The 27,610-nt window shown below is 38.6% G+C and overlaps 1 protein-coding gene across 1 annotated transcript; it reads left to right on the top strand.

The window, feature by feature from the left end:
* Positions 1-967: 967 nt before the first annotated feature.
* Positions 968-24,909, top strand: USP38 (ubiquitin specific peptidase 38). The gene is made up of 10 exons (XM_061441769.1): positions 968-1,945; positions 2,961-3,096; positions 7,738-7,867; positions 8,137-8,238; positions 11,047-11,205; positions 12,318-12,511; positions 13,045-13,138; positions 14,171-14,277; positions 15,296-16,640; positions 22,218-24,909. Exons 1-10 carry the CDS (start codon positions 1,261-1,263, stop codon positions 22,377-22,379), a joined length of 3,114 nt encoding a protein of 1,037 aa, XP_061297753.1. The 5' UTR covers positions 968-1,260; the 3' UTR covers positions 22,380-24,909.
* Positions 24,910-27,610: the final 2,701 nt, after the last annotated feature.

Raw genomic sequence — 27,610 nt, 5'->3', positions numbered from 1 at the left:
CTATCTGCATTTCCTGCCTCTTCACGTGCCTGCAAGCCATCTGTACATCTTCAGCTTTTCAGGTGACCATTCCAGCTCTTTCACATTTGCTTCTGCTGCACTTGTTAGACATCAGATATTACCAGGGATTAATTATGCTCATTTCCCATAAATTCCTGATGCTGAATTACAGGTATTAGTCAACCACATACCATGAAGTTGTTTGTATTGAGAAAGAAGAGCACCACAAGGAAGGCTTTGCCAGCACACCCCACTTGTGGGACTGATGACCTGCCCTGAAGAATATTATTTGTCTACGGAAGTGGAGTTTGGTTTCTGGTTTGCATACTGCCAATTTTGTGACCTTTCTTGTTACCTAGTTCTCGGTCCCTGGAAACTGCATAATTCCCTACCGCTAGAAATAAATTCTGCTATGAAAAAACATGGTACACTAATACAATTTGAGAATTGGAAACTAAAGCTATCTAGAGCAAAACAAGGGATAAGCAGGCAATGTTCCTTAAAGACGGGAACATTCTCACAGCTGTTAAAGAGCAAAGGCTTCTCTTAAGTCAGCGTTGCTGGTTACAAGTAGACTTACAGGCCAGAATGCGTGACAGATAACGCAACCAACGCCAGTCACAGGAGAAAAGGGCCTCTGCACGCCGACTGAAGGCAGGATAGGCCTGCACATGGCCTCACCACTGCGGGGTAATCCCATGACTGCGACTAAACGGCGAAGATGCTGGCGGGACATTACATGTGCGACGGAGAAACCAAAACCCGAAGAGCATGCACTGGCGTTAGACTGTGCGAAAGAACTCTCCACGCCCAAAGAGTTCGCCACCCTTTCACCTCTGCTGGCCACCCGCCATGCCCGCTTCGCCCCGTCCTCACTCCCCATTGGCCGGCGCGCCAGCAAGGAGGCGGGCGTGCGGTGGCCGGTTGGCGCGTGTACAGGGCACGCTCGGGCCGGTAGGCCGGCTTCCTGTTTGTGCCGCTCAGCTTCCGGGTCAGCGGGAGAGCGTTGAGCGGTCGCCGTTGGGGCTGCGGCGCTGCCTCAGCTGGGGGCGGGGGAGCGGGGCTGGGGCTGCCACCGCCGCCCGGGTGAGGGGCCGGCGAGACGGGGCAAGAAAAGGGCGCGGGAGCGGCGGCTACCGCCGCCTGGGCGGCATAGCGCGGCGGGGCGGAGGAAGGGCCGCGGGGAGGCGGTGGCGGCCGCCTCTGCTGAGGCCTGGGCCGGCCCGCCGCCGCTCGGCCGATGTGCCCGGAGCACCCGCCATGGACAAGATCCTGGAGGGGCTGGTGAGTTCGTCTCACCCGCTGCCGCTAAAGCGGGTAATTGTGCGGCGGGTGGTGGAGTCGGCGGAGACGCCGCTGAGCCAGGCGCAGTGCCGCGCTATGTTCGCCCTCAGTACCCGGCTGGTGCTGCAGGGCCCCGACCCCTTCCAGCGGCAGGTGGGGCGGCAGGTGCTGGAGGCCTATGGCCGCTACCACCGCGACGAGTTCGAGGCCTTCTTCAACCGCGGGCTCGTCCTCGGCCTCCTGCAGCGCGGCTACGGCGAGCTGAGCAACCGCGACCCCGCCATCCTCGACTACATCCAGGCGGGGCTGCGGCTCATCATGAGTTGCCCCTCGGTGCTGGAGCTCTTCGAGCTGCTGCAGGTGGAGGCGCTGCGCCTGGTGTGCGAGCGGCCGGCGCCGCCGCTCTGCGCCCGCCTCTGCCAGCTGCTGGGCGACTTTCCGCAATGCCTACCCCGCGGCAGGAAGCTCTCGCTCGCCTTCTGCCAGCAACTGGTGCGCAGCATCGCCCATTTCCAGAGCCAAGGCACCCGGGAGGCCGAGCTGCGCCTCTACGTCTCGCAGGTGACACAGGTCAGCGGGCTTCTGCGCAGTGTCTGGAAGGCCGAGCCCGACACGCTGCTGCCCTCCCTGCAGGAGCTGTTCGCCATCATCTCTGCCGCCGGTGAGCGCCGCCCGATGGGGCCCTGGGGAATAAAGGGGGCGGGAGGGGTGCAGAGTAACGTGGGCGCTTGAGGAAAGCGGCAGGTTTGCCAGAGGGAAGAGCCCAACCGGTAGCATCGGGTAGCTTTGCAGGCATCGCCTAGGACCCGTTGCTTCCTTGCCCAGTTAATAAAGTGCAACTTTTGCCCGTGACAGAAGCAAAGCCCCCCCCCAAGAAAAGCTAGAGGGGAGATAGTGGTTTATTTAGCTGCAGAGTAGGATAGTTTTGTTACTATATAAACAGAAAAATAAGCCCATCTCTTGTTGCAATACTGTAAGTGATAACACAGGAGCAACATTTGGGGTGTCCTGTTAGGAAAAACTAAAAGTGTCAGAAGCTACTCTTCCTTCTTGCTCCCTCCTGAGAGATACTTTGCGTCTTGGAACTGTGTAGTCTACGGAACTGGGGTGTGTGTAAGAAATACATAGAACTTTGGTGTTGTGGGAAGGATTCACTGTTTTCGTAATGTAGGTGCGATTGTAAGTAGGTCCTTTCTGACCTCAGAAATCTGTGAATTACTGTATAAGCTCACACTGGAAAGTACCTTTGATGTTGAGGCATCTGGGAAACTTGACATCCTAATAATGTATTTCCCCATGGTTAGCAAGCAGTTGCTGAGATAGGATGTGGGAAGTATCAGGTGTATTGGATCCCTAGGCTTAACATGAAGAATGATAAATAATTATATGGTACTTCTTTTTAGAGAAAAAAAACAAACTACCTACTTCTCAGCTCTGTTGAGGTGGAGGAGGAAGTTGGCAGACTCACTTTCTTGCATGGATAAAAACAAAAGGAGTTTATTTGCTCTGTTCATTGTCCTTAATCCATTGAAACCCTTAAATTTTGTTTTAGTTTGTGATAATAGAATCCACTCGAAACTTTACAACTATAGTGAAGTTGTAGGGTGGAAGATAAAGCATATTGTTTTCTGTGAGGTTTTCTTTTTAGTTTCTTACATTATGTTCAACTGTTACAGATACTTCATTTGAACCTTCTGTTGCACTGGCAAGTCTTGTGCAGCACATACCATTACAGATGATTACTGTACTCATCAGGAGCCTTACTACAGATCCAAATGTGAAAGATGCAAGTATGACTCAAGCTCTGTGCAGGTACTGTATTTCATTGTAAAGGGAAGAAAAGTCTTTTTTTCATTATTCTTGCCTTTGTTGAAGTTGTTTGTCATTTAGGTTAAAAAAAAATTAAAAAATAAAAATGGTGTTCAAAGTTATGCTGTTTAGCGTGTTAAGGTAATGTATATTTATGATGTTATGTTACTGGTATGGTTTCCGTTTAAGTTTGTTGCTTCATTGCAAATATGCCTTCTTTCTCATGCTATTCTAGGGTGGATGAAGAGTAGGGCTGTATAGAAACAAAGAGGAAGCCAGGCCTGTTCCTTTTAGATATCACCTTATGTTTAGATCCCCTACCTTATGGGAGATGGCTAAATAGGAAACTTGACAGGGTTTGCAGTCAATGTGAGAAATAAAGCCTTGTTTTCAGAAGATCAACCTTTATGCTTTTTCTAGAAGCAGTGATGCTCTTACATGATTCTTACCCATACTCTCTCTTCTGAAGAGAGGAGACAGAAATGAGTTTTACTGCTTATTTTTGAGGATTTTTTTTCTGGTTTACATATCTCCATTACTTTTTAGTAGGATTCAGAGGGGACAGTCTTACTTCCATCTTCATTCCAGCTCCGAAGTTTTTGTGGGTGTTCTGTGAATGAAAGAATAGAAATAATGTAAAACCAATTGCGTATTATGCTTCTTATTACTAATCTAAACATGACTAAACACTGAGATTAGTAGCACTGTTAACAGGCTGTGATTCAGGTTGCAGTCTTGGTTAGTATCTTCAGATATGTGAATACTAGTGATGCAGAAGAATACCAGTGGGAGAAGGATGAAGACCTTGAAGATCTTTGAATTATTTATTTAAAAGCATATGTAACAAGCTGTTATTGAGCACTGAAGAGTAGAAAAATGAGTGAAGCAATTAAACAGGAATCTGTTAGAAATTTGTGTTAAGAATAACAAGTCTCAACTAAAATTATTTGTTAACTACATCCATTTGAATTAGTGTAATATGCATTTATGTAATGTAACGTGTATCTTGATGAAATACTGAGTTTTCACACTGAAAATGTGCTTACAGTTGAAAACATCATTAATGAGAAGCAGCATCATTAATACTGTAATATGGGGTAATAAGACATACTACTTAGGGCTTTGAAAAGAATCTGCTCAACTGAACAGACTTTAACAAAGCTGTGTACCCAGCCTGAAATGCAAAACTGTGAAGTTCAGAAGGATTTGTACATGCTAATAATCTGCCAGTAGTGTGCTGGTTATGAATTTTCATGTTAGTGCAATTTTAACGTTTATGTGGTATTATCCGTTTCAACATAATGTGATTGTATAATGGTGGCTTTAGAACGGCTTCTCTGTATGCCTCTGCTTAGGGAAGTAATGCCGTACTGAACTTTGGGTATAATAGGAGCTGTTATTAGCAAATAAGTGATCTTTCTGAATACTAGTCCTGTGGTGCTTTTTTTCCTCTTGTTTTCGAAAGGACAGTGAAATCTTACTTGCCTTATTCATTCTTTGAAGTAATACTTGATTTTAAGAGCCTCTAGTTCTGTTCCATGGAACTTTTCTGGTACCCCTTGTTATTTTTGTAGGTACTCTTACGTCATGTACCTCTAGCAACCCTTTGCAGCAATTACTCTCCTCTGTCTTAGAGGAGTATTGTAGAAAGGATAATGCAGTTGGAAAGTCTGGAGCACCAAATAACAATGTTGTCATAAGGCTTGCATCGTTCCCAGGAGATGCAGAACTCTGGGCACAGTAAGGTCTCCTGATGAGAATCAAAAGACCTTTGGTGACTGTCAATTAGAGCTCTTACTGCTCACTTCCATGACACTGCAGAGTCTGTCTAAAGTAAAACATAAGTTATAAATACTCTGCAATTAGAAAACTAATAAATTGTTCAGCTGAGGTTGCATTAGGCATAGGTTTGTATAAGAAAAGTTCTTGCTTTTTAGCATCACTGAGCTGCTCTTAATTGGCTCAGCTGTCTCATGAAACCTTATCTGTAGCATCAGTGTTGAATCTTTTCTGGGATATATGACTGCTTCAGAAGTCTCGGAGGAAGTTGACTGCGTATAGTTAGTATGTTGTTTTCACAAGTGTCTTTGAGGAACTGAAAATGTTCCTAAGAAAAAGTCCTGACGTGACCAGGCCCTTTGTCCTATTGGTAAAATTGTAAAATACTGTAAAAATGCTATGCTGAGGGGAGAGGTGGGGAGTGGGTATGTGCCAGGTAGTCTGGGGATCTTCTGTTATTGTTTTGTTCTCTTTCTAATCTGAGGAATTTGTACCTGAGCTGCTAAGCTCTTTGATGTGGCTAAGATGATATTATTGTGAAAGAAGCAACCGTCTGAAATTGCAGAGATACTTATTTTTAATATCAAGAGATATTGGAAATATCCTTGTTAGGCACGCAAGTGGATAGCAGACCTGCTCAATTTAGGGTGATATGCAGCAAATGGTCCCCTTAGGCCTTTAAGGTTCTCTTAATCTGGTAAACACAAAAAAGATCCTTTGTGGTTTTATTTATGATCATCATGTCCCATATTAAGATCTGCCTTTGCATTAAAAATGCAGTCATTGATTGCAACAGGGCAGGAGCCAAGTAAATGCAATGCAGAGAGGATTTAATAAGCAAAGTGTCTAATCTTCACCTACTAGATCTCAGATTTGATGCTATTTAGGATAGTGTGAAGCATGTTTGCAGATTCACTTCTGTTTCTTTTGCCTTTTGTTTCTGCTCTAAAGAGCATTGATTTTGCTTTTAAGAGCAGAATCAGATTTTAAGGATGGGAATTCTGTTTGTATCAGTCACGCAAGAAGTTATGCGTCTCTTCACAAGGTTAATCATACTGAAAGTATAGCCATTGTCCTATTAGTAACAAGGTTGAATAGTTTGGTAGTTAATTATACTGACGAGAGATGACACAGGATTGCCCATCATATAACCAGAGCAAAGGAATGGAGCATGGGGAGCCCTAGCTTCCGCCAAAAAGCATCCTTTTTCTTTTGGTGTTTGTGAGACAGCGTGATTGAAGGTGCTAGAGTATAGAGGTGGTGATCAGATGGCTTATAACAGTGGTTCTGATGTAGGGCTCTACAGAATACTCTTCATTTGTATAGAAAGTTAATTAAGAGAACCAAATTTATGTGCAGGTGTTAGTGCCACTGTTGAAAAGTATCAAGCCTGCAAATTGTTGGGAGGTGAAGACAATAGGACTACAAGGGTTGGGGCCTGGTTTTAGGTTAATTCTTTGCAGGCAAAAGCAATTTTTGCCTAGTTTTTTTGGTCCCCATTTTAGAAAGTATATGGAAAGGGTGCTCAGAATAAACATGTTTGAATTTAACATGTTGAGGAAATGAGAGCCTTGTGGAAATTCAGGACAATGATTATGATCTTGCCATATTTTCTCCCAAGTTCTAGGTTTTGTTTTGTTTTTGTTTTTTTTTTATTCCTAGTAATAAGAGATAAACTGTGTAAGATCTGTGCTGGCTGTCCTGAAGACTCCTTATTTTAGAGAGAGCTTTGAATGCTGTATATGCAGATAGTACATAATTCTGAGATACATAAATTTTAGAATGTGTGCTATACATTTTTGAGATCCAGATTATAAACTCTGTGAATTTAGATTGTTTATGGTAATACAGCATGCTCAGAATGCATGTCTGGTGTTGCTAAAGACTGCCATTTAGTTTGGAATCTGAGGATTGAAACCCTTAGTCTGTTTGGAGCTCTTTTAATTTCTGGGAAGAACATAAGGGCTGATAGATTTGCTTCAGAGTGATAATCACTAGCTGTGCCTATTAGTGATAGCGGCTGTTTACTAGACTGTAACTGGTTGTGTGCTAGAATTTAGCCCCTTAAAATAATGTATCTTTGAGGAGCTTTTTCAGAAAATATGTTAAGAAATATACTTCTAACTTCCTGTTTCTACAGATTTAGTGAAGCTTTTGGAAGTCATCTGGCTCAGTCCTGCTCATAGCAGGGCCAGTTTGAAAGTCAGACATTGCTCAGGGCCTTGTCTAATTAACATAAGAGCTTTCTGCAAGGAAGTCCTTTTTCCTTTGCTGTAGTGAAATTCTTCTTTTCAGGGCACATACAGGCCACAGGCTGCTGATGGTTATTATAAGATCCTTATAACACCTGCTGCAATGTAGTTAAAATTAATAGATTTTATCTTTTTAACAGAGTATTTGAGTTGGCTTCAAGAAATGTAGTTCAAAGCTGAAAAAACTTAGTTTTAAGATTTAAACTTAATAGTTTGGGTCTAATTTGGGGTAAAAGGTATAGGAGGGGAGGTTCACTTTTTCACCTTCACTAATAAGTTTTTGCCCCAAAGTAAAAATGTTAGCTTAATGTCTGTAAAATCATTCTTAAATAACAAGTAACAATAATAGGCATTATACTTAATTTTATATGCTTCTGTATTTTTAGGGGGAGGGTGTATTTACTTTTAATGTATTAAATAGATCAGTATTTGTTATAGAGTTAGATTACTTCAGATAGAATTAGTCAAATTATAATCAGAATCATTCTTCCATTACTTCTCAGTCTCTTAAGTGTGTAACTATCTGGGTAAGAGATAAAAACTTTGTTGAGATTAAAAATGGTGACATATTGGCTTTTCTGTGTTATCTTTTTATTTTTCTTTAATCTTTCAGAATGATTGACTGGTTGTCCTGGCCTCTAGCTCAACATGTGGAAACATGGGTGATTGCACTGCTAAAAGGACTGGCTGCAGTCCAGAAATTTACAATTCTCATTGATGTCACTCTGCTTAAGATTGAGTTGGTATGTTGGAAAAGAACATTCAAAAATAAAGGAGAAAGGAATTTGTAACAGCCTTGCAATTGAGTAGCATCTTTTGTATTGCAGTAGATATTGTCATTCTGCAAAGAGAATGTAAATTTATCCATAGCTCTCAGTTGCATGCAGTGATTCTGACTGTTTCAAATTATTGTGAATTTGGAGGTCTGTTTACATTTTTACTGAAATTTAATTTTCTAGACTTGCTGAAATAAGTATGTGCTTTTGGTTTTGTTTGTTTTTTTTTTTATTAGGTATTTAATCGACTGTGGTTTCCTCTAGTGAGGCCTGGTGCTCTTGCTGTCCTTTCCCATATGTTACTTAGTTTTCAGCATTCTCCAGAAGCTTTTCATTTGGTAAGTTAGTAAATAAATGGTTTTCAGTTATTTGAAATACTATTCACATTTTCTGAAGCAGGTGTCCAGAGTAACATAATTGGTTTGCTTGGATTTCCTCTGTTTCAAGGTTGCAGAATCGTATTTCTGTGTCTCACAGACCACTACTAGGTTTTTTAACTTCCAGGTTCAGCCACTTGATCTGTAACTGGAAATGAGCATTGTTCTTCCTGGTAATGTGTGTGTTTCTGGAAGTAGTATCTGGGCGCAGCATTGTTATCTTTGACCATATACTTCTGGAAATTCATTTATGTTGTGTGAAGTCTACTGATAAAGTTGGGTAGCAAGTAGAGTTTCAAGCACAACTCTTTGGGGAAAACAGATAACCAATTATCTGCTGTATATACCCTGGTCACCCTGGACAGGTGCCTGACATCAAGAAGTACTTTACTTCAAGAAAGCTATGCTATCTGTATTTCAGTGTATGTATGGGCAAACTGACTGATACTGTTTTTAATGGCCACGCAACAAAACACAGTTCACCAGTTGAAGTGATAATAGGGTATGATGATGACTGTCAGTACAGCAAGATGTGTTTATTCCCTATTCTCATACTTGGTGTTTAACTTACTGTTTAAGTGAAATGTCAGTCTTTCAGATTTAACCATAGTAAGTCTAGCACACTGTTTCTCCAAGCTGTCATCAAGGCTCTTGGGCCTGAAGGGGTCACAACCCTATGATTAGTGTCAGAGTAATTGCCTTATGTCTGTTACACTGCTTTTAATTATAGAGATCTGAAGTTTCTCTCCACTCCATTTCCATAACCTTGGCCTAGCATAGGAATTTAAGTTGTAAAGGAAAGAGCCAAGTAGCCTTGAAAAACATAAACATAAAAATGTTTATTTTTAAAATAAACATTTTACACATTTACTGTTTTGCTTTTCTTTGTTCCTTAGAGAAAAAACATTCATGAGAAAAATGAAAAATGTGAGAAAGACTTATTCTAGAAGTAGGTGTTGGCTTTAACAACAAAAATTTCTACCATAGGCTGCATGCAGTACTGCATAACTCTCTGTTTTCAGATCTTCATGACCATTTTCTTTACTGTCAGTTTTTGAGCTACTCCTGTCATTTAGTGTCCAATAATATTTTCCTGCACTTAAACTACTTGTTCACTTTTACATTCAGACCATTTCTTATAAAAAACTGTTAAATGCACATTTAATAAATATAAATTAATTTCCTTTGCATTGCATCTCAATTAACATTCCTCTTCCCTATGCTTGAGTGTTGTTAGCATAAATGACTTGGGGTTTTTTATAGAGGAGAAACACTGTCATGCACTAATGATACAGAACTTATCATGATGTATACTATGGAATTCTAAAATCTGATGTATAGAATGTTAATTCAGCCTCAAGCCAGAAGTGATATTTATGTATGCATTTGAAGTGTCATGTTCAGTATTATGCAGCATGCTGTAAGTAAGATTTTGGCTTTCAATTTGAGAGAGCTGAGAACCTGTACTTTTTTTCCATTCTTCTCCCTGTTTGTGCCAAATTATTGTATCTCGGACCTGCTTTACACAAATCTCATTCTTGGAGCTCAAGAGTTACTTTTTCTCATTGCTACGTACGCACACTTATAAAGTGGAAGAGCAACATTTTTTAATTGCAGCTTTCACTATTGATGCTGTAATACAGCGAACACTTAATTTTGGTGTCTTTTTTTAAACGGTGAATATCTTGCTTACCAAAGGAGTGGGATTTGTTTCTCCGTGGTGTAGAAATAGTCCTTATACTTAGAGAACAACTGATATTTGAAAAAGTGTCAAATGACTATTTTGCATGTGGCCTCTTTTACTCTGGTCTTTTGGAGTCTTGTAGTTGGTACGCTTTCCTACAGTTACGATGTTTTTACAATTCACATTCTGTATTTCATGTCTTTACTGCCAGAAAACTTGTAAGCTAATTTGTGATGGGAAGTTACTCTGTTTACGTCTTTCAAAGTTAACCCATTTTGATCACTTGAAAACTGCCATAAGGGGTCTAAAACATTTTGGTTCATGGCAAAAAGTCCCTATTCTTTGGGCCGGCATTGAAATAACTTTTCCTACATGATGTTTTAAGCATAATGTAAAGAAGTGTCTTGTGCATTTAGAAGTACAGAGCTGCACTGAAGAGGGGGAATGAGGTGGAGTAAACATTTCTGATTTATACGCAATTTAAAATACTAATGAATCTGAATTTGTCCTCAGAGTAAGCTAATTTCTTTTTTTTTTTTTTTTTTTTGAGGCTCCAAAGTAAATGACTGTCTTGGTTTACTGAGCCTAGCTCCCTCACTAGGTGGAGCTGTGACCCAGCTTCTGTCTTGTAAGCTCAAGTAGTGTGACTGTATTAATTGGTTTCAGGTTTGAGGCGTTAGATTCTGTTAAACTGAAAGGTTTGTCTTTAAAAACCGTTATCTGTGGAATTAGAACAGGATATTGCAATGTTAGTGGTGGCACAAAAGCAAAACATTTGCTGTCAGTATCCTTTTGAAGATGAGTACTTTGAACACTTGACCATTTCAGATTTTAAAATGCATTGTCGAATTTATAAGGTTATAAAACTTTATGTGAACTAGAGAGAACATTGAATAATTAATGGTGATATTTGAAAATTGTCGTAAGAATAATGTATGTTTTTTAAGTCATTGTTTCTCAACCACTTCCTTTTTTAAGAACAAAAGATCCCCTGTCATTTGTCATGTGTAAAACAGTAAAGCTGTCTGTAGGGGTTAAAAAAAAAGTAATTAACACCATTTGTTGTTTGTTTTTTTCCCATGCAGATTGTCCCACATGTGGTTAGTTTGGTTCAGTCCTTCAAAAGAGATGGCTTACCTTCCAGTACAGCCTTTTTGATGCAGTTGACGGAGTTGATACACTGTATGATGTATCATTATTCAGGGTTTCCAGAGCTCTATGAACCTATTCTGGAAGCTATTAAGGTATATTAGGAATATTAAGAAGGTGGAATTTTTTTGTTCTGCTTTCCCAAACATGAACGCTCTACTTCCATAGATCTATATTCTTTAGAACTTCCATTAGGAGAGAAGAGCTAACCACCTAATCTAAGGTCAATTCTAGCTGTATTGGGAATATGTTAGAAAAGTTGTTCTGACTGTCCATCATGCAATTATAGCAGCCTTTAAAAAAGCCTGAAATGAGATCCTTTATTAAAAGTACAGTCTGGTTTTTTTTTTTTTTTAAGCCTTATGTAACTGTTAATACGCTTTTGTGAGGCTTACTCTAGGCATTTTGTTTCACCCCAAGCGAGAAACTCTAACTCTTCAAATATAAATTCACAGCACTGATAGTATTGAAGAGAAGTAGGTTCTGAGAAGTACTTGGCATAGTGTTAATTTTTGGCTAGCCTAAAACATCATTGCTAAGTACTACATCTTAATACTGCAGTCAGTAGTGCATGCCTCTGGGTAAAGGAAGATTGCCTGTGATGTTTCAAAGCAAAATTTGGTGCTTTTTTAGATAAATATTTAAGTTCATAATGCACTAAAGATAAAAAATAAAATTTAAAAGTATTTCCAAAACAAGTGAAAAAAAGAAAAAATTGAGAAAAATACAAAACAAAAAAACCCCACCCCAACTCTGGTATTGCTGCCTGATTTTTATAGCAATAGGATTGCAGTTAAATTTTTTTATGCTTAAAAAGCCCCTATCAAGTCAATTCCAAGTATTCTGAACTTTATTCTTTCATTCTTGTGTTTTGATTTGACAGCAGGAACAGACTTCAAGCAGAACAGAGAATACTTTAGAGGTCTATTAAAGTGTGTAATTCAAGGGTTCTGTGAATATGCAGGTCAAATGTGACAACTAGCCCCTTATTCCTGCAATTTGAGAGTTGAGTAAATCAAGACAGCTTTGACTAAGGTGGTTGCGAGGAAGAGAGGGGATGCATCTACTACACTACTGGGGATAGCAAGGCCCTGAACGAGCATGTGAAGCATTGGAAGCAAGTGAAGATAGACTGCTGAATCACAGGACCTATTGTAAAAACAAATACAGTTTTTTCTGTTAAGTGTGTTAAATGTTTCTCTTGTAGGATATGCCCAAACCCACTGAAGAGAAGATTAAGTTGATTCTCAATCAGAGTGCCTGGACTTCACAATCCAGTTCTTTGCCATCTTGTTTATCTAGACTTTCTGGAAAATCCGAAACTGGGAAGACAGGCCTAATTAATCTAGGAAACACTTGCTACATGAACAGTGTTATTCAGGCACTTTTTATGGCTACAGAGTAAGTCTTTTTTAATGGCTCCTTTCAGCAACTCATTTAATTGCAGATTAACTGCCACACTTGTGGCAGTCTTGCTTTACACATGTCCTGGGGTGTCTCAGCTTGGTATAACTGAGTGGATTTCTTTGCGCTCAGTTACTGATTGCTTTGCTGAAGTCCAGCTCTGTGAAACTGCAATTTTAGCCCTTAAAAATCCTGATTGTTCTGTCCAGTGTCAAGTCCCTTTTTCCTCACTGTCCCTGCTCCCTTGAGTGCTGTTGAAGTTTATGGTGATGCTTTTCTTATAATTTGGAAGCTGTTGAGGAAAAAAGAAACAACCTGTCTGTCTACAGCTTACTCTTACACATTTAAACGTTTAAAGAAATGGGGGTTTTGCAGTGTTAGTTCCTATCGTGCAGTAGTTTTACATCCAGGTATTGAAGTATTACATGTTTGCTTTTTTCCCAAAATGAAATAATAATCTGAGCTGCAATGGTAACTGCATTGTTATTAGAAATCTACCAAGGAAACTCATGTCTATCTCTCTTTTTCAGTTTCAGAAGACATGTTTTATCTCTGAATCTAAATGGGTGTAATTCACTAATGAGAAAATTACAGCATCTTTTTGCATTTTTGGCCCATACCCAGGTATGTCAGTTCACTTCATCTGCTGTTTTTTAAGCCCAGATCTGTATACCAAAATTTAGGAACAAACATGAATGCTATGGGAGTCCTCTTGACTATATTGGAAATACAAATATGTTTGTAGGGGAATGAGTCCCTCCAAATGTTCAGGTGGTGTGGTTGGGCGTGGAGAAACCTGTATTTCGTAAGTGGAACTTCCTGGTGTTGTGTCATTTTTATAAGTGGGCAGTAACAGCCTTTCTTTGAGAAGCCAAATGAAAAAATCCAAGAACTGACTTGATGTACAAGCTGACTTTATGCAACTTTCTAGGATAAATTGTGACTTTCTGCAGTGGTTTTTAGAACAAATTTTAGTGTAGTTCAAATTCTAAAGTGAACTAAAGCTCATTCTAAAGTTCAGAATATTTTGCTAGTGCTAGGAAGACATAAGACACTTTGTGCTCTTTGACTTACTAACAATAAGCTTGTGGAGTGCATGAGGCTGGATCACCTTGAATTGGTACTTATGAACTTCTGGTGATGCTTTGAAGAAAGAAAACTTTTTTTTTGTTTTAAGCTTGTGAGCAAGGGCAGTAACTGCTATTACGCTTAACATCTGGTTTACACTTGCTACACATTTAATCTTTGCCTGCAGGGTCCCTTGCTTGTATGTTTAAGACCAGATCTGTATACCAAAATTTAGGAACAAACATGATTCCATGGGAGTCCTCTTGACTGTACTGGAAATACAAATACGATATATTTGTAGGAGAATGAGTCTCTCCAAATGTAATCACTAGATTGTAGTAATCACTAAGTAGTAATAGTGATAATACTATAGACCCTCACAAATGTAGTAATCGCTAGAAGTGATTACTACAAAATTAAAGGGTGTCTCTTCCTATGATTAAGTGGTTTAAATGTTCACGTACTATGTTTCATATGATTCCTCTGGAGCAATGAACTCTGAAGTTCACTGGTTGGTATCAGAGTATTACTATCAATATTTTAAGTAGTTTTTGTGTAACCTTGTCTGTTCCTCTCTTACGCCAACAGAGGGAGGCATATGCTCCTAGAATTTTCTTTGAGGCTTCCAGACCACCATGGTTTACCCCTCGATCCCAGCAAGATTGCTCAGAATATCTCAGATTCCTGCTAGACAGGTATGGTTATCGTGCCATTGATGGGAAAGAATCTACACTCCTACCACATAATGTTGAACTCTGGGGAGCAGTCATGTAACAGTTCCACTGCCTAAGTGGGGATGGGGAATTTTGGCCCTCTGTTTTTCTGTGTGTTCTGAAATGTTTTTCATGGGTTTAATCTGTGGTAAAGTATGGATAACATCTTGTACCCACAACATTTAAAGCAGGTTATAGTGGTAGTAATGTTCCATTCTTAGAAATCTAAACTTGAGTGTTATGTTAATATCACGGTCCTGTTGTAAAATTAATGTGGCTGCTGAAAGCAGTGTAATCGTGCATTTGGAATTTCATGTTGGAAGAGACAGCTATATTTCATACAGGTCAGATAAGTAATGAAGAGATGCACATGCATTTATAACCGGTTTAATAAACAAGCAAATTAACTGTGGCATGGATAAAAATCCCTGATTTTATTAGTAGCCCTCTTTTGTTTTGGCTGAGATGTGGCTAAAAAAAAAAAATATTTGCTTCTCTACCCCCTTGCTGCCCTATCTTGGGTTTCTTTTTTGGTTTGTTTTTTCTTGCTGTAGTTTCTTAACTTTCTTGGCTAGAAAATCCTGACTTTTTCTTTGGAAATAGTCTGGTGCTAGATAAATAGCTGCTTGTTCTCTTATAAAATCTGACATACAGGACCAGTCAACTGGAGAACTGATTTATTAAGATAATGTAAGGGTAAATAAAAACGTTGTTTGTGAAGTTTGTTTTTTTATACTTGCTAGTTCTCAGTATATCCATTTTGTGTTCTGTTACATATAATGAAGCCCAAATTAAATGCATCTGTGCTTCTGTCGTTCTCTTTTGGGTAGTAGTGACCTGTATGGTTCAGGTTGCTTATAGCAACTTTTTAAATGTAAGACACTCTAGCCACTTCACAGTTGTATTTTTTACCATAACTGGAAAAAAGGTCTGAAATGGTGCAGCAATATTTGTTTGGAAAATAGCACAGCTACTTGGATTTATTTTTCTTTGTCTTCAGGCTGCATGAAGAAGAGAGAACTTTGAAAGCACTGTCTTCACTAAAGGCTCCTGAAAATATAATGAATGAAGAGTCCCAGACACAAGAAGCTGACCATAAAGCACAAGTATTTGCACCTTGTACAGAAAGTGAAGAAAGAACTCTGATAGAGAAGATGTTTGGAGGAAAGCTGAGGACTACTATATGCTGTTTGAACTGCAAAAGTATGTCTCAAAAAGAAGAAGCTTTCACAGATCTTTCTCTGGCTTTCTGTCCTCCAACTTCCTTGGAGAATGTTGGCCCAAAATGTATGGAAAGTTCTGAAATGAAAGATGATTGCATGGTGCAGACTAACACTTTAGCAAATAATCCTGCTGGAGAAACATCTCTCAGTAATTTGGAAGTGAATGGTGGATGTGATGCAATAGTGAGTGAAGGACCCATAAAAGATTTTTCTGCTGAGCCAAACTCTGAGAATACCGCAAATGCTAAACTTGACAAAGTTCAAGATAATAGAGATATGTCTCAGAGGCTAGTAGGTAAAAACACCCTGTCAGTTACAGACTTACTGAATTATTTTCTGGCACCTGAGATCCTCAGTGGAGACAATAAGTATTATTGTGAAAAGTGTGCCTCTCTGCAGAATGCTGAGAAAACTATGCAAATCATCGAGGAACCTGAATACCTCATTCTCACTCTTTTGAGATTTTCATATGATCCAAAGTGTCATATAAGGCGCAAAATCTTGGACAATGTTTCTCTGCCACTTGTTTTGGAGCTACCAGTCAAAAGAACAACATCCTCTCTAGGTGTAGATCCGGGAAGCTGGTCTGCTGGTGTTGAGATATCTGATATTGGAGAAAATCTTGCAAAAAAACTGAAGCCCTCGGGTGCTGATGAAGTGGCCTGCCCTCAATTGGTGCCCTACGCGTTAAGCTCTGTGGTGGTACATTCTGGTGTATCCTCTGAAAGTGGACATTATTATTCATATGCTAGAAATGTTACTGGGTCAGGGCCTTCAGCACTCTGCCACCAGTCTACAGCTCTTTCTTTAGTTTCTCCTCAGGATAAGTTGTTGACAGAGGAGAGTCCTTGCACTGTTGTAGAAAATGAGCTGGACATGGAGATACCAAGAGAATGGTTTCTGTTTAATGATAGCAGAGTGACGTTTACCTCATTTCAGTCAGTCCAGAAAATTACCAGTAGATTTCCAAAGGACACTGCTTATGTTCTGTTTTACAAAAAACAGAGCAGCGCCTGTGGCTTCAACACCAATTCAGCAAATGGACTCTGGGTAAATGGAGACCCACCCCTACAGAAGGACCTCATGGATGCAATTACAAAAGATAACAAACTGTACTTGCAGGTAAGGTGGAAATTGTGTATGAAGAGTAGTTTCCTTAAAACTCACAAGATGCAGCCTAAAAAAAAAAAGGTCAGCTTTTAAATATTCTGGTATATTAACATGAATCGCCAACCTTGCTTCCATCTTGATACAGCTAGCTAGGTTTCACAGTACAGTGGTCACCATTAGATGGGAAGCATCAAGGAACATGACTTAAACTCATTTTGGTTTCATTTTTTAGTGGAGGTGCTCTCATGGGTTGTTCAACTACTTGTCATTCTATGCAGGAGAGACTTCAAACGGTTCTAATTTTCATTGGCTTTACTTTAGCTGCTCTTATAATCTGTTGGACTTGCTTTGCTTTGAACATCATGAGTATGTTTGGATGGTGTAACAGGAAAAGTGTGTTTTACTGTGTGCTTTTTGCTGGGATAAGCTGTTACTGTAAGAGTTGTAATCCTACTCCAATTAGAAAAACTAGGTAAATTCAAATTGAAAACAGCTAAATCTCACTATGGAAAATCCGTTAATAGCTGCAGGTATTTGCAAACATAAACAAGAGAACTGAGAGTTTAAATTGCAACTCTGCTGCTGTTCTCAGACTGTGGTTAAAGTGTTTGTATCCTAACCATCTTTGTTTATATGCCACCTCTTCTTGACCATGGTGTAGCACAAATATGGCTTCTTTAAGTAGCAGTTGCAGATCATAGAATCATAGAATAGTTTGGTTGGAAGGGACCTTTAAAAATCATTTAGTCTAACTCCACTGTAGTGAGAGAGTGTATCTTCACGTAGATCAGGTTGCTCAGAGCCCATCCACCCTGCTCTTGAATGTTTCCAGGGATGGGGCGTTTATCACCAATATGGGCAACCTGTTCCAGTATTTCACTTCCCTTGCTGTAAAAATTTCTTCCTTTCTATCTTGTCTAGATTTACCTCTTTAAGTGCAAAACCATTACCCCATGTCGTATTGTGACGGGGTCCATCTGTCCAGGGGAGAGTGAAAAATAACCTGTGTTCCAGATTCCCTTGCCAATTGTCCGAAGGCCCTGAAGTCTCTTTGTACCACATGTTACAGCTTCATTGCTACCCACATGGAAGAGCAATAACAGCTAATGGTCTGAGGGCTATACCAGGGTAGGAAGTTTCCTAGTGATGTTCTTAACACGGGACCCAGGGCAGCAGCAGGCTTCCCTAAGAGAAGGGTATGTCTAGCATACTGGGCTCTCTGTTCCCATCAGAAGGCAGTTACCTACAAGTTTAAAGTAATTTTTCTTTCTCATGGAGGTGGCTGTGGTGTGGGGCATAAGCTTTTCTGACCATCTGTGGTGTAGATGGACTCATCCATTGACTGACCTTCCACAGCCAGAGCCTCATGCTTGTTGTACAGAGGCACCTGGGAAAGAAGAAGGGGGTTTGCCTATGCACTTGCCTCCAAAATAATGTCATGCTTTCAGTCAGAATTGCTGTGACTTCCATTGATGCATAAATGCATTAATTGAAATTTCAGTCTCAAAGCCAGATTATTATTTTGAGTATGGTTATGGCAGTATCTAGGTAATTGAGTAATCAGGGGGAGAAAAAAAACATTTTAAGAACACAACCTGAAGAAAAGTAGTAGAACTGCTACAGTGATACTTAACCTTTTTTATATAAAGCCAAGCATTTAAAGGTGGAACAGTGTCATCCACATGGAATATAAATCCTAGTAACTATTCTTTTTTGTGCATTTACTGATTGAATCCAATGTCTGTATTGACATACTGCACTGATACCAACAGGATAGGTGATTACCTGAGTATGTCTAACAGAGGCTATTTTCAAATATAAAGAAATGCTTTAGCCATCTCTTCGGATTTGAATGATGCTTTAGGAACAAGCAACACTGTCAGGATATCGATAAATTAATTTGTTAAATATTGAAGTTATTCATAAATATATTTCTCTGAATTAATATTTTCAAGACCATTTTGATGGGATTTCTGGAATATGAAGTTAATTAAGGAAAATTAAAATAGAAAAATCTTGATTAAATCTTAAATCGGAATCAGTGAAAATCCAGTATGATTTTATAAAAGTTCAAATCATTTGGTACGTATACAGAAAAACTGCTTTTTGATAATCTTTGAGATCAGACCTTTCTCTACTGAACACATAGCTGAAGTTTTATAAAGCATGAAAGTTAAGCTAGTAGTCTCTTGAAAACCTTTACTTCACAATTAAAAAATAAAAGTCTCAAAATGGAACACCCTCCCCCCCCCCCCCAAAAAAAAAAAACAACCCACCCAAACCCAAGTATATAGTACTTGTTTGGGGTTTATCTGGGGGGTTTTGGGTTGTGGTGTTTTTGTGTTGGGTTTTTTTTTCAATTTATGATTTTTTACCCATCTTTCCATTTTGAATACTTCAGTATTGGCTTTCTTTGTAGTGCTCTACTAATCTCAAGGTTGTTGAAATCCTGTTATTTTTTCACTTTAAGTGAGGCTGATAAGAAGCACTTAGTTATTTTTCTCAAATTAACACTAGTATTGTGATTGTATTTTTGAGAAGTTGCACTTCATTGTCCTCAAGAGTTCTAAACCAGTTAAGTGTGTACTTTTCTGTCCTGAGAAACTCTTTACTTTCTCGAAGAAACCTTCCAAAAATCTCTAGCTTACTGCTCTTGTTTTACTATTGTATACCAGTTTGCCACATGGTAAAATATTTTTATTTTAAGTAACAAAACCTGCAATATGGGTAGCTCCTGCTCCAGTTAAATTAAAAGTCCCATTCTGGGAGCAAGTGGAAAGCAGGGAGGTGGGGAGGGATGCTCTGATGCTCTATGTTATTCTTAGTCCAGAGAACTGTATTTACTATCGAGTTTTACTTAACTAATTTAGTATATGTTGGGAAAAATACAGTCATTCTGAAAACATTCATGATTGTTTTTAAGAAATAAGGATATTTCTTGGAAAAAATGCTAGTGCCGGATGCTATACTAGAAAAATTTAATATAGATTAATATTAATTCAGTATTTGACTTGAGAGAAGAAAGACATGTGCTCATTAGCTCCTGAACGGGAATAAAGCATGAAACCTCTTAAGCAGCTAAATAATTTTACCTTTAGCATTGAAGATGCAAATAGTGTATGGGTTTTAAAGTTTCTTGACAGAGTATTAATAATTGATAATTTGATCACTGCTCCATATTTCTCTTGTCTGTGTGCATATATAGGTACCCTCCATCCAGCAGAGAAAATGTTGCGTACCCGGTAGAATTAAGCTAAGATCAGTACTGAGGTTTATTTTCTCAGTGCATTATGTCTGCTTCTGAGCAGTATTTCTAGGTGGTTGACAAAAGCTATGCTTGCAGCTCAATTACACTCTATACCGAATGCGGTGCGTGGCTCCAGAAATGAGTCATCCCTTGCATGTAAGTCATGTGCAAGGCACTGTGCTGTTGCTGTTTGTAGTAGTGATTCTTGCGTTGTCCCCTCTGCAAGGAAGCCTATTGAGAGTGAAACACTCGAACAGTTGTTAACAGTATTTTCAAAAGTATGAAATAAAGACATACGTAAAGTAGTTTGTCTTCATAGCTATGCCAGAACCTCATGCTATTCAGTAACAGTGATAAGGCAAATTCTGTCATGTTTCTAGCTAAATCTGGCAAAAAAAAAAAACAACAAACCAAAACCAACCCAAACAAACAAACCTTAGCTGTAAGAATCTAGTGGTCTTTTTTGTTTACAAATTTAAGACCTTTATTTAATACAGCATAATTGCAAACCTGTTGTTGATGCTTATATACATCTGTAGTACAGTTTTTTTATGTAAAACTCAACTACTGGGATTTAAGGTATAAAGTTGCCCTAAAACAGTTATCTGGAGGGGTGAAAGTGGAGCTGGGATTAAGGAGGAGGAGAGAGCAAGGAAAACTCCGTTTTTGGTTTGGTACTGTGCTGCATCTAACCACTTTTCAGAAACAGTTTACCAAAAAAGCCAAACCAGCCCAGGAACAATGTAGCTAGTCTCCCACTATTTGGTTTTGAGAAGAAATTCTGTTCTATATTAAGCAGTTTTGCATTGTAGATTTTTAATGAAACAGGCTATTTATACAAGGCCTGGCATTTTAATCAACACTTTCTGTTGATTTCTGGTATTACAAGTGAGATCTTCCCTTGTTATTCCTAGTTAATTTACTTAAGTTTTTGATGTGTCTTACAGTTGGCAGATATGTGAGAATCCACATATTGCTGGAGATAGCATAAGATAGTCTTTCAGGAATATGGCCAGCATTTCAGTGTAGACAGTGTCCTCCAAATATCTTGTTACGTAATTTTGGAAACCAGCATGCCTTTCAGTTGTTAGTGTAAAATAGTTTCAAACTTACATTGTTTTTCTAAGAAGGCAGAGTAATTTAAACCCACAGGTACTATTTTTAGCACCTGTGAAAGTACATGGACAAGACTAAGTTTAGTTCTTTCATGGTAGTATAATACAAACAGTTTTCCAGGTTCTTGGCTCTGTTCCTTGCTTTCACCAGGAATTGGAGAAGAAAAGAACAATTCAAGGTGACCCATGTAATTACTAAAACCTTGTTAAAATTTCCTCCCTTTGCCTTTAGGGAGTTAGGTAGTGATGAAGTGTCATGTGAAGGAGGCTATTGGTATTGAGTCTTAGCACATGAATGCTTCCATTTTGTTTCCTAGAGAAATAAAGCTTGTACAGGTCTGCTGTGTTTTTTCTTGTCAGTATTCCAGAGCCCAACACCTGCCTTCAATTTTTGAAGCTCTTGACCAGTTTGAGAAAGAGATACTTAAGAAATTGCTGCAAGGTTTATGAAGCTGGTTGGCCAGAGACAAAGTAGTATATGATCCCTCTAATGAGGGAAAAGCCTGTGCTCATCTCTATCTTAGATGTCTAAGAAGCCACAGGCGCATTCAGCTGAAAAAACAGCTGCCAGAAGCCTTTTCTTGGTCCTGCTGTTTGTGCAGGTTCTTTTTCCAGCAGCTGACCCTGTTTTTTATGAGAGTTCCTTAGAATTACTAATGTTAAATAAGAGTTAGCATAGCAATAACACTTGAAAGTTTAAAAAACTGCATTGAATGGAAACTAAATAGTTTTCCATCTTCTTGCCTTTTTCTGAGTATGTTGTTAGTCTGTGCAGTTGATTGAACGGAATGAAAAGAAATCTTTTAGATAATTAACATTTAATTGTCTTACCTTTCTATTTGGCAACCAAGAACGAGGGCATCTTAAAATTGATAGGAGGAAAAGTCATGTAAAACATGTATCAAAACCTGCTGTTTTGTGAGCTTTTGGTCATCAGTTTTAATTCTTTAGTAACATCCCATGTTCATAAAAAATACAATTGTAGCATAAACTTAAATGGATTTAATTATGATGCACGTGTACTTAGTTTTCAGCAAAATTGCACATCTTGGATTGGCTGTGGATATTCAACCTGATTTTCAAAAAAGCCATTCAGACTTGGGAGTCCAGAAGTTAGTGATGTTTCAAAAAACTGCTTCAAAATTTACTAGAAATAAGCTGCTTCAAGGACTTGAAGTTGTTGGATTTTTTTTTTTTTTTTTTTAATCTTTTATTCTTTCATTTCAGGAGCAAGAGCTTAGTGCTAGAACACAGGCACTTCAAGCTGCCTCAGCCTCATGCTCTTTCCGACCCAATGGATTTGATGACAATGACCCCCCAGGAAGTTGTGGACCTACAGGTGGAGGAGGAGGGGGTGGGTTCAGTACTGTTGGTAGATTAGTCTTTTGACTATGAAGACACCCTGGAATACACTGGTTCCGAAGCAGCTCTGTACTGCTGAGGACAACTGAAATAGTGAACTTTGTCAGATATTGTACTGAGACTTGATCTGTGTTTCAAAAGCAAATGTTGGGGGCTTTTTGGTTATGTTCTATCTGAAATAAATAAGCGCATAACAGAAAAAACTACCTCTTTAAAATTCAGTTGCTTTTATAGAAAGATACACTTGACCTAAAGACATAAAATGGAGACTTTTAAGTAGTTGCTAATGATACTGCATTGAACTGAATGCATGCGCTTCCATCAGTTTCTGTTTTCCTCATCCACTGAGTGAAGAATGTTTGTCTTTTTACTTTGATGGGATTGCTTTATGTGGAAATCCTTTCAGATGGGCTAAACTGCATACATAGTCTATCGCCTCCACCTTATTTTCAAATCCACTATGGATTTCCAGAGATGATGCAATTTATAATGAAGGCAATAACTTACATGTGACATAATGCAGTACTTTTCAGGTCAAAAATTATTAAATATATTTCCATTATAAATGACAAGAAGAAAGAATAATTTATAAATATTTGCTAAGTTGTTTTCCAAAAAGGTGCATGTTCTGTAGGAACAATGTTTTTAAATAGAAGTTGTTAACTTTGTAGCATTTCTAATTGTTTTGAGGATTTTAAAATTATTTCAGGGGATATATCTGCTGTGTATTGGAAAGGAAGAGATTCTGTATGTGCCTTGCAGTACTGTAACTTAAACTTTCTGAGGCTGCAGAAAAGGGGAAAAATGAGTTAGTTGGTTTTTCGGGTTTTTTGTCAGTATTAGAAATCAGTACACTTATAGTATCTCTTATGTTTCTAGCAGTACAAATCTGGTAGTTGGAAATGGATTATGTTGTGTTATGATTTTGATTTAAAAAAAACATACCTAGTGATCCACAACTTTAGTGGCCTGTGTTGCCAAGAAAAAGGTGGTCATAAATACTGAGCTATATTTGTGAAATCACAGAGAGGCTACCTGTATTGATCCTTGCTGAAGATCTCTGCCTCTATGAGTTCTCTGAAGTTTTCCCTTCTGATTTTGCTTGTAGTGAGAAATTTCTGGTGGGTTCAGGTTTTAACTGTCTACAGAAGACAAAAATGATGTTGTCCATGGAGCAGTGTTGGCTTTCTTGTTAGGCCAGCAGAGGTTGAGCATACACTCTCAGAAGTCTTGGCAGAAATAGCAACTTAAGTTTTGATGTGCAATGAGGGTAACAGAAGGAGTTACACTGTTGAATCTGGTGATTAATTCTTAACTTGAATAACCTTATAGTGAAGTGTAAATTTCTTTAAAGTATTTTTACAAAATCCTGCAATTTTACTGTGTTTTTATATTCTACTAGGTGACAAAGGGCATCCTTAAAAAGCATGCAAACCTGGCAGATGTTAGCTTAACTGTACAAAATACATTTCTTAGAAAATGCCTGTTAAAAGCATAAAATAAGTAGAAAATTAAACCTTACTCATATTAAATATATGGGGTTAGTCTGAAAGATAACTTAGCTTGCAAGCTATTTTTATATTATCACTAAAACTATGCTATTTGCTCTGCTATAGGGTCAGATATCACTGCTCAAGAAAGCTAGAGCAGCTCAAATTCATTTTTCCAAGTTTCCAAGCTTTGTTTTGACTGCAGTACCTTGGCTTTGACCTATGCTTTTCATTGCTATCTCAGTTGTAGGTCTCTGAATCTGGGGATTCAGCTGTGGAAATGTTGAATGTTATGAGACTAGTGTGAGGAACATTCTCATTTTGTTGTGCTTGGATGAGGTTTTCTTGAAAACTCACTTTACTTTGAAATTCTGTAATTATCAATCTAAGAGGGTTTTTTATTTCCTTTCAGGCTTCTCTGCCAGTTAGCTCTGGTTTCAGAATGTTTTGTATAATAGGTTAATTTGGCTTTTCTCTCCCAGATTATGGGGACACACTAAAAAGCTGTCTACTGTTTGCATTACAATGGGAATATTTTGTCTCTCTATTAATTTACTGTTCATTTTGAAACACTAGTAAGGAGAAGCGGGGGCAAGTGTTTTTACTCTATATGAAATTATAATTTGGTCAAGTACAGCTTTGGTTTTATGTTCTCACAGTAAAAAATACAAATTATGTAGCCTATCTAAAAATAATGTGCAGTATGAGTTTTGTATACCTATTGTACTATATTTAATTCATGAGATCATAGGTTTTCTACACCCTTGTTTGCCTGTTCTAAATTAAGTGTTAAATATGGAAATTTTATAAGAGTAATGCCAGTAGGGTTGGATCTCCTTAGGTATAAAGTGATTGTATGTCTGAAACTGAAAGTAACTTCTTCCTTTCTCTTTGTTGACTTCTGTTGATGCCGTTACTTTGAGGTTTACGAATAGACTTTAAAATTCAGAATACGTATTGACAAGTCTGCTTGCTGACCTGACAACTATTGTAGGCTGATTCAGGCCTAACTTGGAAGGTTTCAATAAAACTAATGCAAGTGGAGAAGTTTCCTGCTTTAAAATGTACATCTTTTTTCATGGTTTACGGTAATGATGTTGCATGCTCTTATCTTCTGGACATAATATGAGATCAGTGTACATATGGTACTTCGATTTTTGTTGCCTGTGAATGAATGCTGGATGATTCGTTTATTGACCTTTTGGGCTCCATTCTTTGTTTTCTATCTAAGTTGAATAGGTAGAAAGATAACAAAATACATAATATTGTTTCCTAAGCTTAGGCCTTTTTCTTGTTTCCTTTCACAAAGGATGTGCTGTTGTACCAAACTCAAGGATGATACGTCTTTCTAAAATTTTATTTCCTTTTAACACGACAGATTGTGTTTTGGCTTTTGTTTTACTGGTTAGTGGAGTGGTATTAACTGTCTTTGATACAGTTCACTTTGTACAGTTTTTTTCACGTGGAACGTTGCAGTGGACTGCTGTGAATTTCTCCTCCGTAACAAATGATTACAGTATCTACAAGCTCAGTTAAGAGGAGAGAAAAGGCTTCTTTGGATAACTGAACAATTCACACCGCCTGGCTGGCTCCTTTTCAATTCTTTCCCCCTCCCCCTTGTTCTTTACTCTGGAAAGTTTAATATTTTATTTGCTGTATGCTCTGGAAGTTTTAATGGGTAAGCTTTTTTTTTTCCCTTTTTGTTGTTTTGGTTTTTTTTTTAAATCTGTAGCATAGTTTTTTATGGAGTCAGAATCTTTTTTTTTTGTCTGTATGAATGTCAAGGGGAAGGGCAGAAGTACTCCGGGCTAAAGGAGTGTTAGAACAAAAGCAAGTGGGTATAAGTTTCTGTAAATAAGATTTAGATTAGAAACGAAATTCCTGATTACTAGAACTAATTCTGGAACAGCCTTCCAGGCAGAGACCTGCTTTGAAGGAAGAGCCAAGTATATCTATGAAAGAAATTAAATGCAAAGTGGTGTCTGAATAATAGGCAACTAGACTTGATAAACCAGAGGCTCTTTCCTAGAGTTTTCTTTTGGGCCTCCCATCATGCCACATTGCTGGTTTTCTTTTTAAGGCTCCAAGATTAAAGTATAAATGAAGGGAATGCTAAATATGACAGCAAAGATTGACTGCTCAGTTTTGGGTGGTGTCGGTCTCTGATTTAGGGGAGCAAGGCATGGAAATTATGAAATGATAGAAAGTGAAAGCTAGAAAGACTTGTGATCCAAGGAAATGTGTCCCATTCCTAACACGGGCAATTACCTGGTTAACAGCCTACTATGGGGTATACAGTGGGTTGTAGCACTTGGTATCCTTAGGCTGTAATCAGATGTAAACTTTTGGACTTTTTTAATGTGTGATCAAATGATCTATGATCTAAACAAGAGATCAGATTACGTAGTCTTAAAAACTTTCATGTTCCCTATAGCCAGTCATCATAGGTCTACCTTAATCTGAATACATAGCTATGAGTAACATGCTCTTAAATCACACAGGTGTCAGGTCAGGTGTAAACAGAACTAGCCAAACTGAAGCAGAGATGGATGGTTTTCAATATGATATGCTGCTTTCTTATTTAAAACAGAAGTATTTTTTTCTAAGTCTTCTGGATTCTAGGAAGGTATGTAGATTCAGGATACACATTTTTTTGTTGCTTGTTTTTTCCAGTGCAGGCAATATTTTTAGGAATCGGTTGTAAAAGTGCTGGAATAGGCATGTAAAAATGCACAACCTTCACTGCAGCCTTGGTAAACAGCATGCTACCACATGCACTGCAATGCTGGGATACTTGCTGGTGGCCGTTTGGGACCTTCACCTTCCTCTGCATCTCTGGGTGGCCAGAGGCAGCCACCCTGTGGTGTCTCCTCAGCATTTATGTCTGCAGCAAGGACCATGAGAGGAGTCTGAAGTGTTGAGGTGCTAGCTCAAGTCAGGCACAGTCCCCAAACCCCCAGAAACATCCCAAGGCCCAGAGTGTGTAGCTCAAGGATCCCTTGCAGCACTGAGACCAGGTGGCAAGCAGCAAGAGAGGTTGCATGATTTCACATGGGGATGGTGTGTGGAGTGGGGAGTGGTAAAGGAGAAGTGCTGGTGCAGGACTAAAGCAAGACTACTGAACTGCAAAAACAAAAGGGTAGCTGTAATCTGATTTGGAAGTTGTGTATGTTTTAGTGATAATTTCGTATGTATCTGATAAAAAGTTGTAACTTCAGTGTAACTGAACACCAAAGGATACTCTGTCAACAAGGCTTTGTTGTCCAGGCCTCATCTCTCTCTAAAATTTGTTGTATCAGCATACTTAAATAGAAAAAAATCTTCATTAGGTGTATTGAAAACATGAAATGTGCTGCTGAGTGTTTCAGATTGACAGTAAAAAAATAAGTTTAGCAACAGGATGGTGTTAGCAATTGTGATTGGTTTAGCAGCTGTAGTATCGTACAGCATTCTCAAGGCCAGTGGTCTCCAAACTTTTTTTGATTGCACACCCCATCAGTAAAAACTTGAAGTGTGCAGACAATGTATGTGTATTTATTCATTTATAATACATTGTACTACTGTCCTAATATATTATGTACTTGCACAAGAGTAGAAATTGGAAAAGTATGAGATAAAGATGAAATAAACACTATTTTTAAATTACTTACAAATTTGTTTATTAATGGGATAAGATACACTTTCTTCTTGCACCCAGATGGATTGACTTGCACATCCACTGAGTTGCAGGCAGTTTACTTTAGAGACCACTTTCTCTTGGTTGTAGTT

This window comes from Pezoporus flaviventris, unplaced genomic scaffold (genome assembly GCF_033815535.1).
Source record: "Pezoporus flaviventris isolate CSIRO_AGI_PZ_B2104156 unplaced genomic scaffold, CSIRO_AGI_Pfla_v1 ptg000002l, whole genome shotgun sequence".
Lineage (NCBI taxonomy): Eukaryota > Metazoa > Chordata > Aves > Psittaciformes > Psittacidae > Pezoporus > Pezoporus flaviventris.
The sequence above is the reverse complement of the archived record's forward strand: the minus strand, read 5'-3'. Positions and strand labels throughout refer to the sequence as shown.

Coding starts and splice junctions, on each gene's coding strand:
- USP38 (XM_061441769.1), top strand. CDS start 1,261: ATGGACAAGATCCTGGAGGGGCTGGTGAGTTCGTCTCACCCGCTGCCG. Junction 3,097..7,737: donor ATGACTCAAGCTCTGTGCAG/GTACTGTATTTC, acceptor TTAATCTTTCAG/AATGATTGACTGGTTGTCCT. Junction 8,239..11,046: donor CTCCAGAAGCTTTTCATTTG/GTAAGTTAGTAA, acceptor TTTCCCATGCAG/ATTGTCCCACATGTGGTTAG.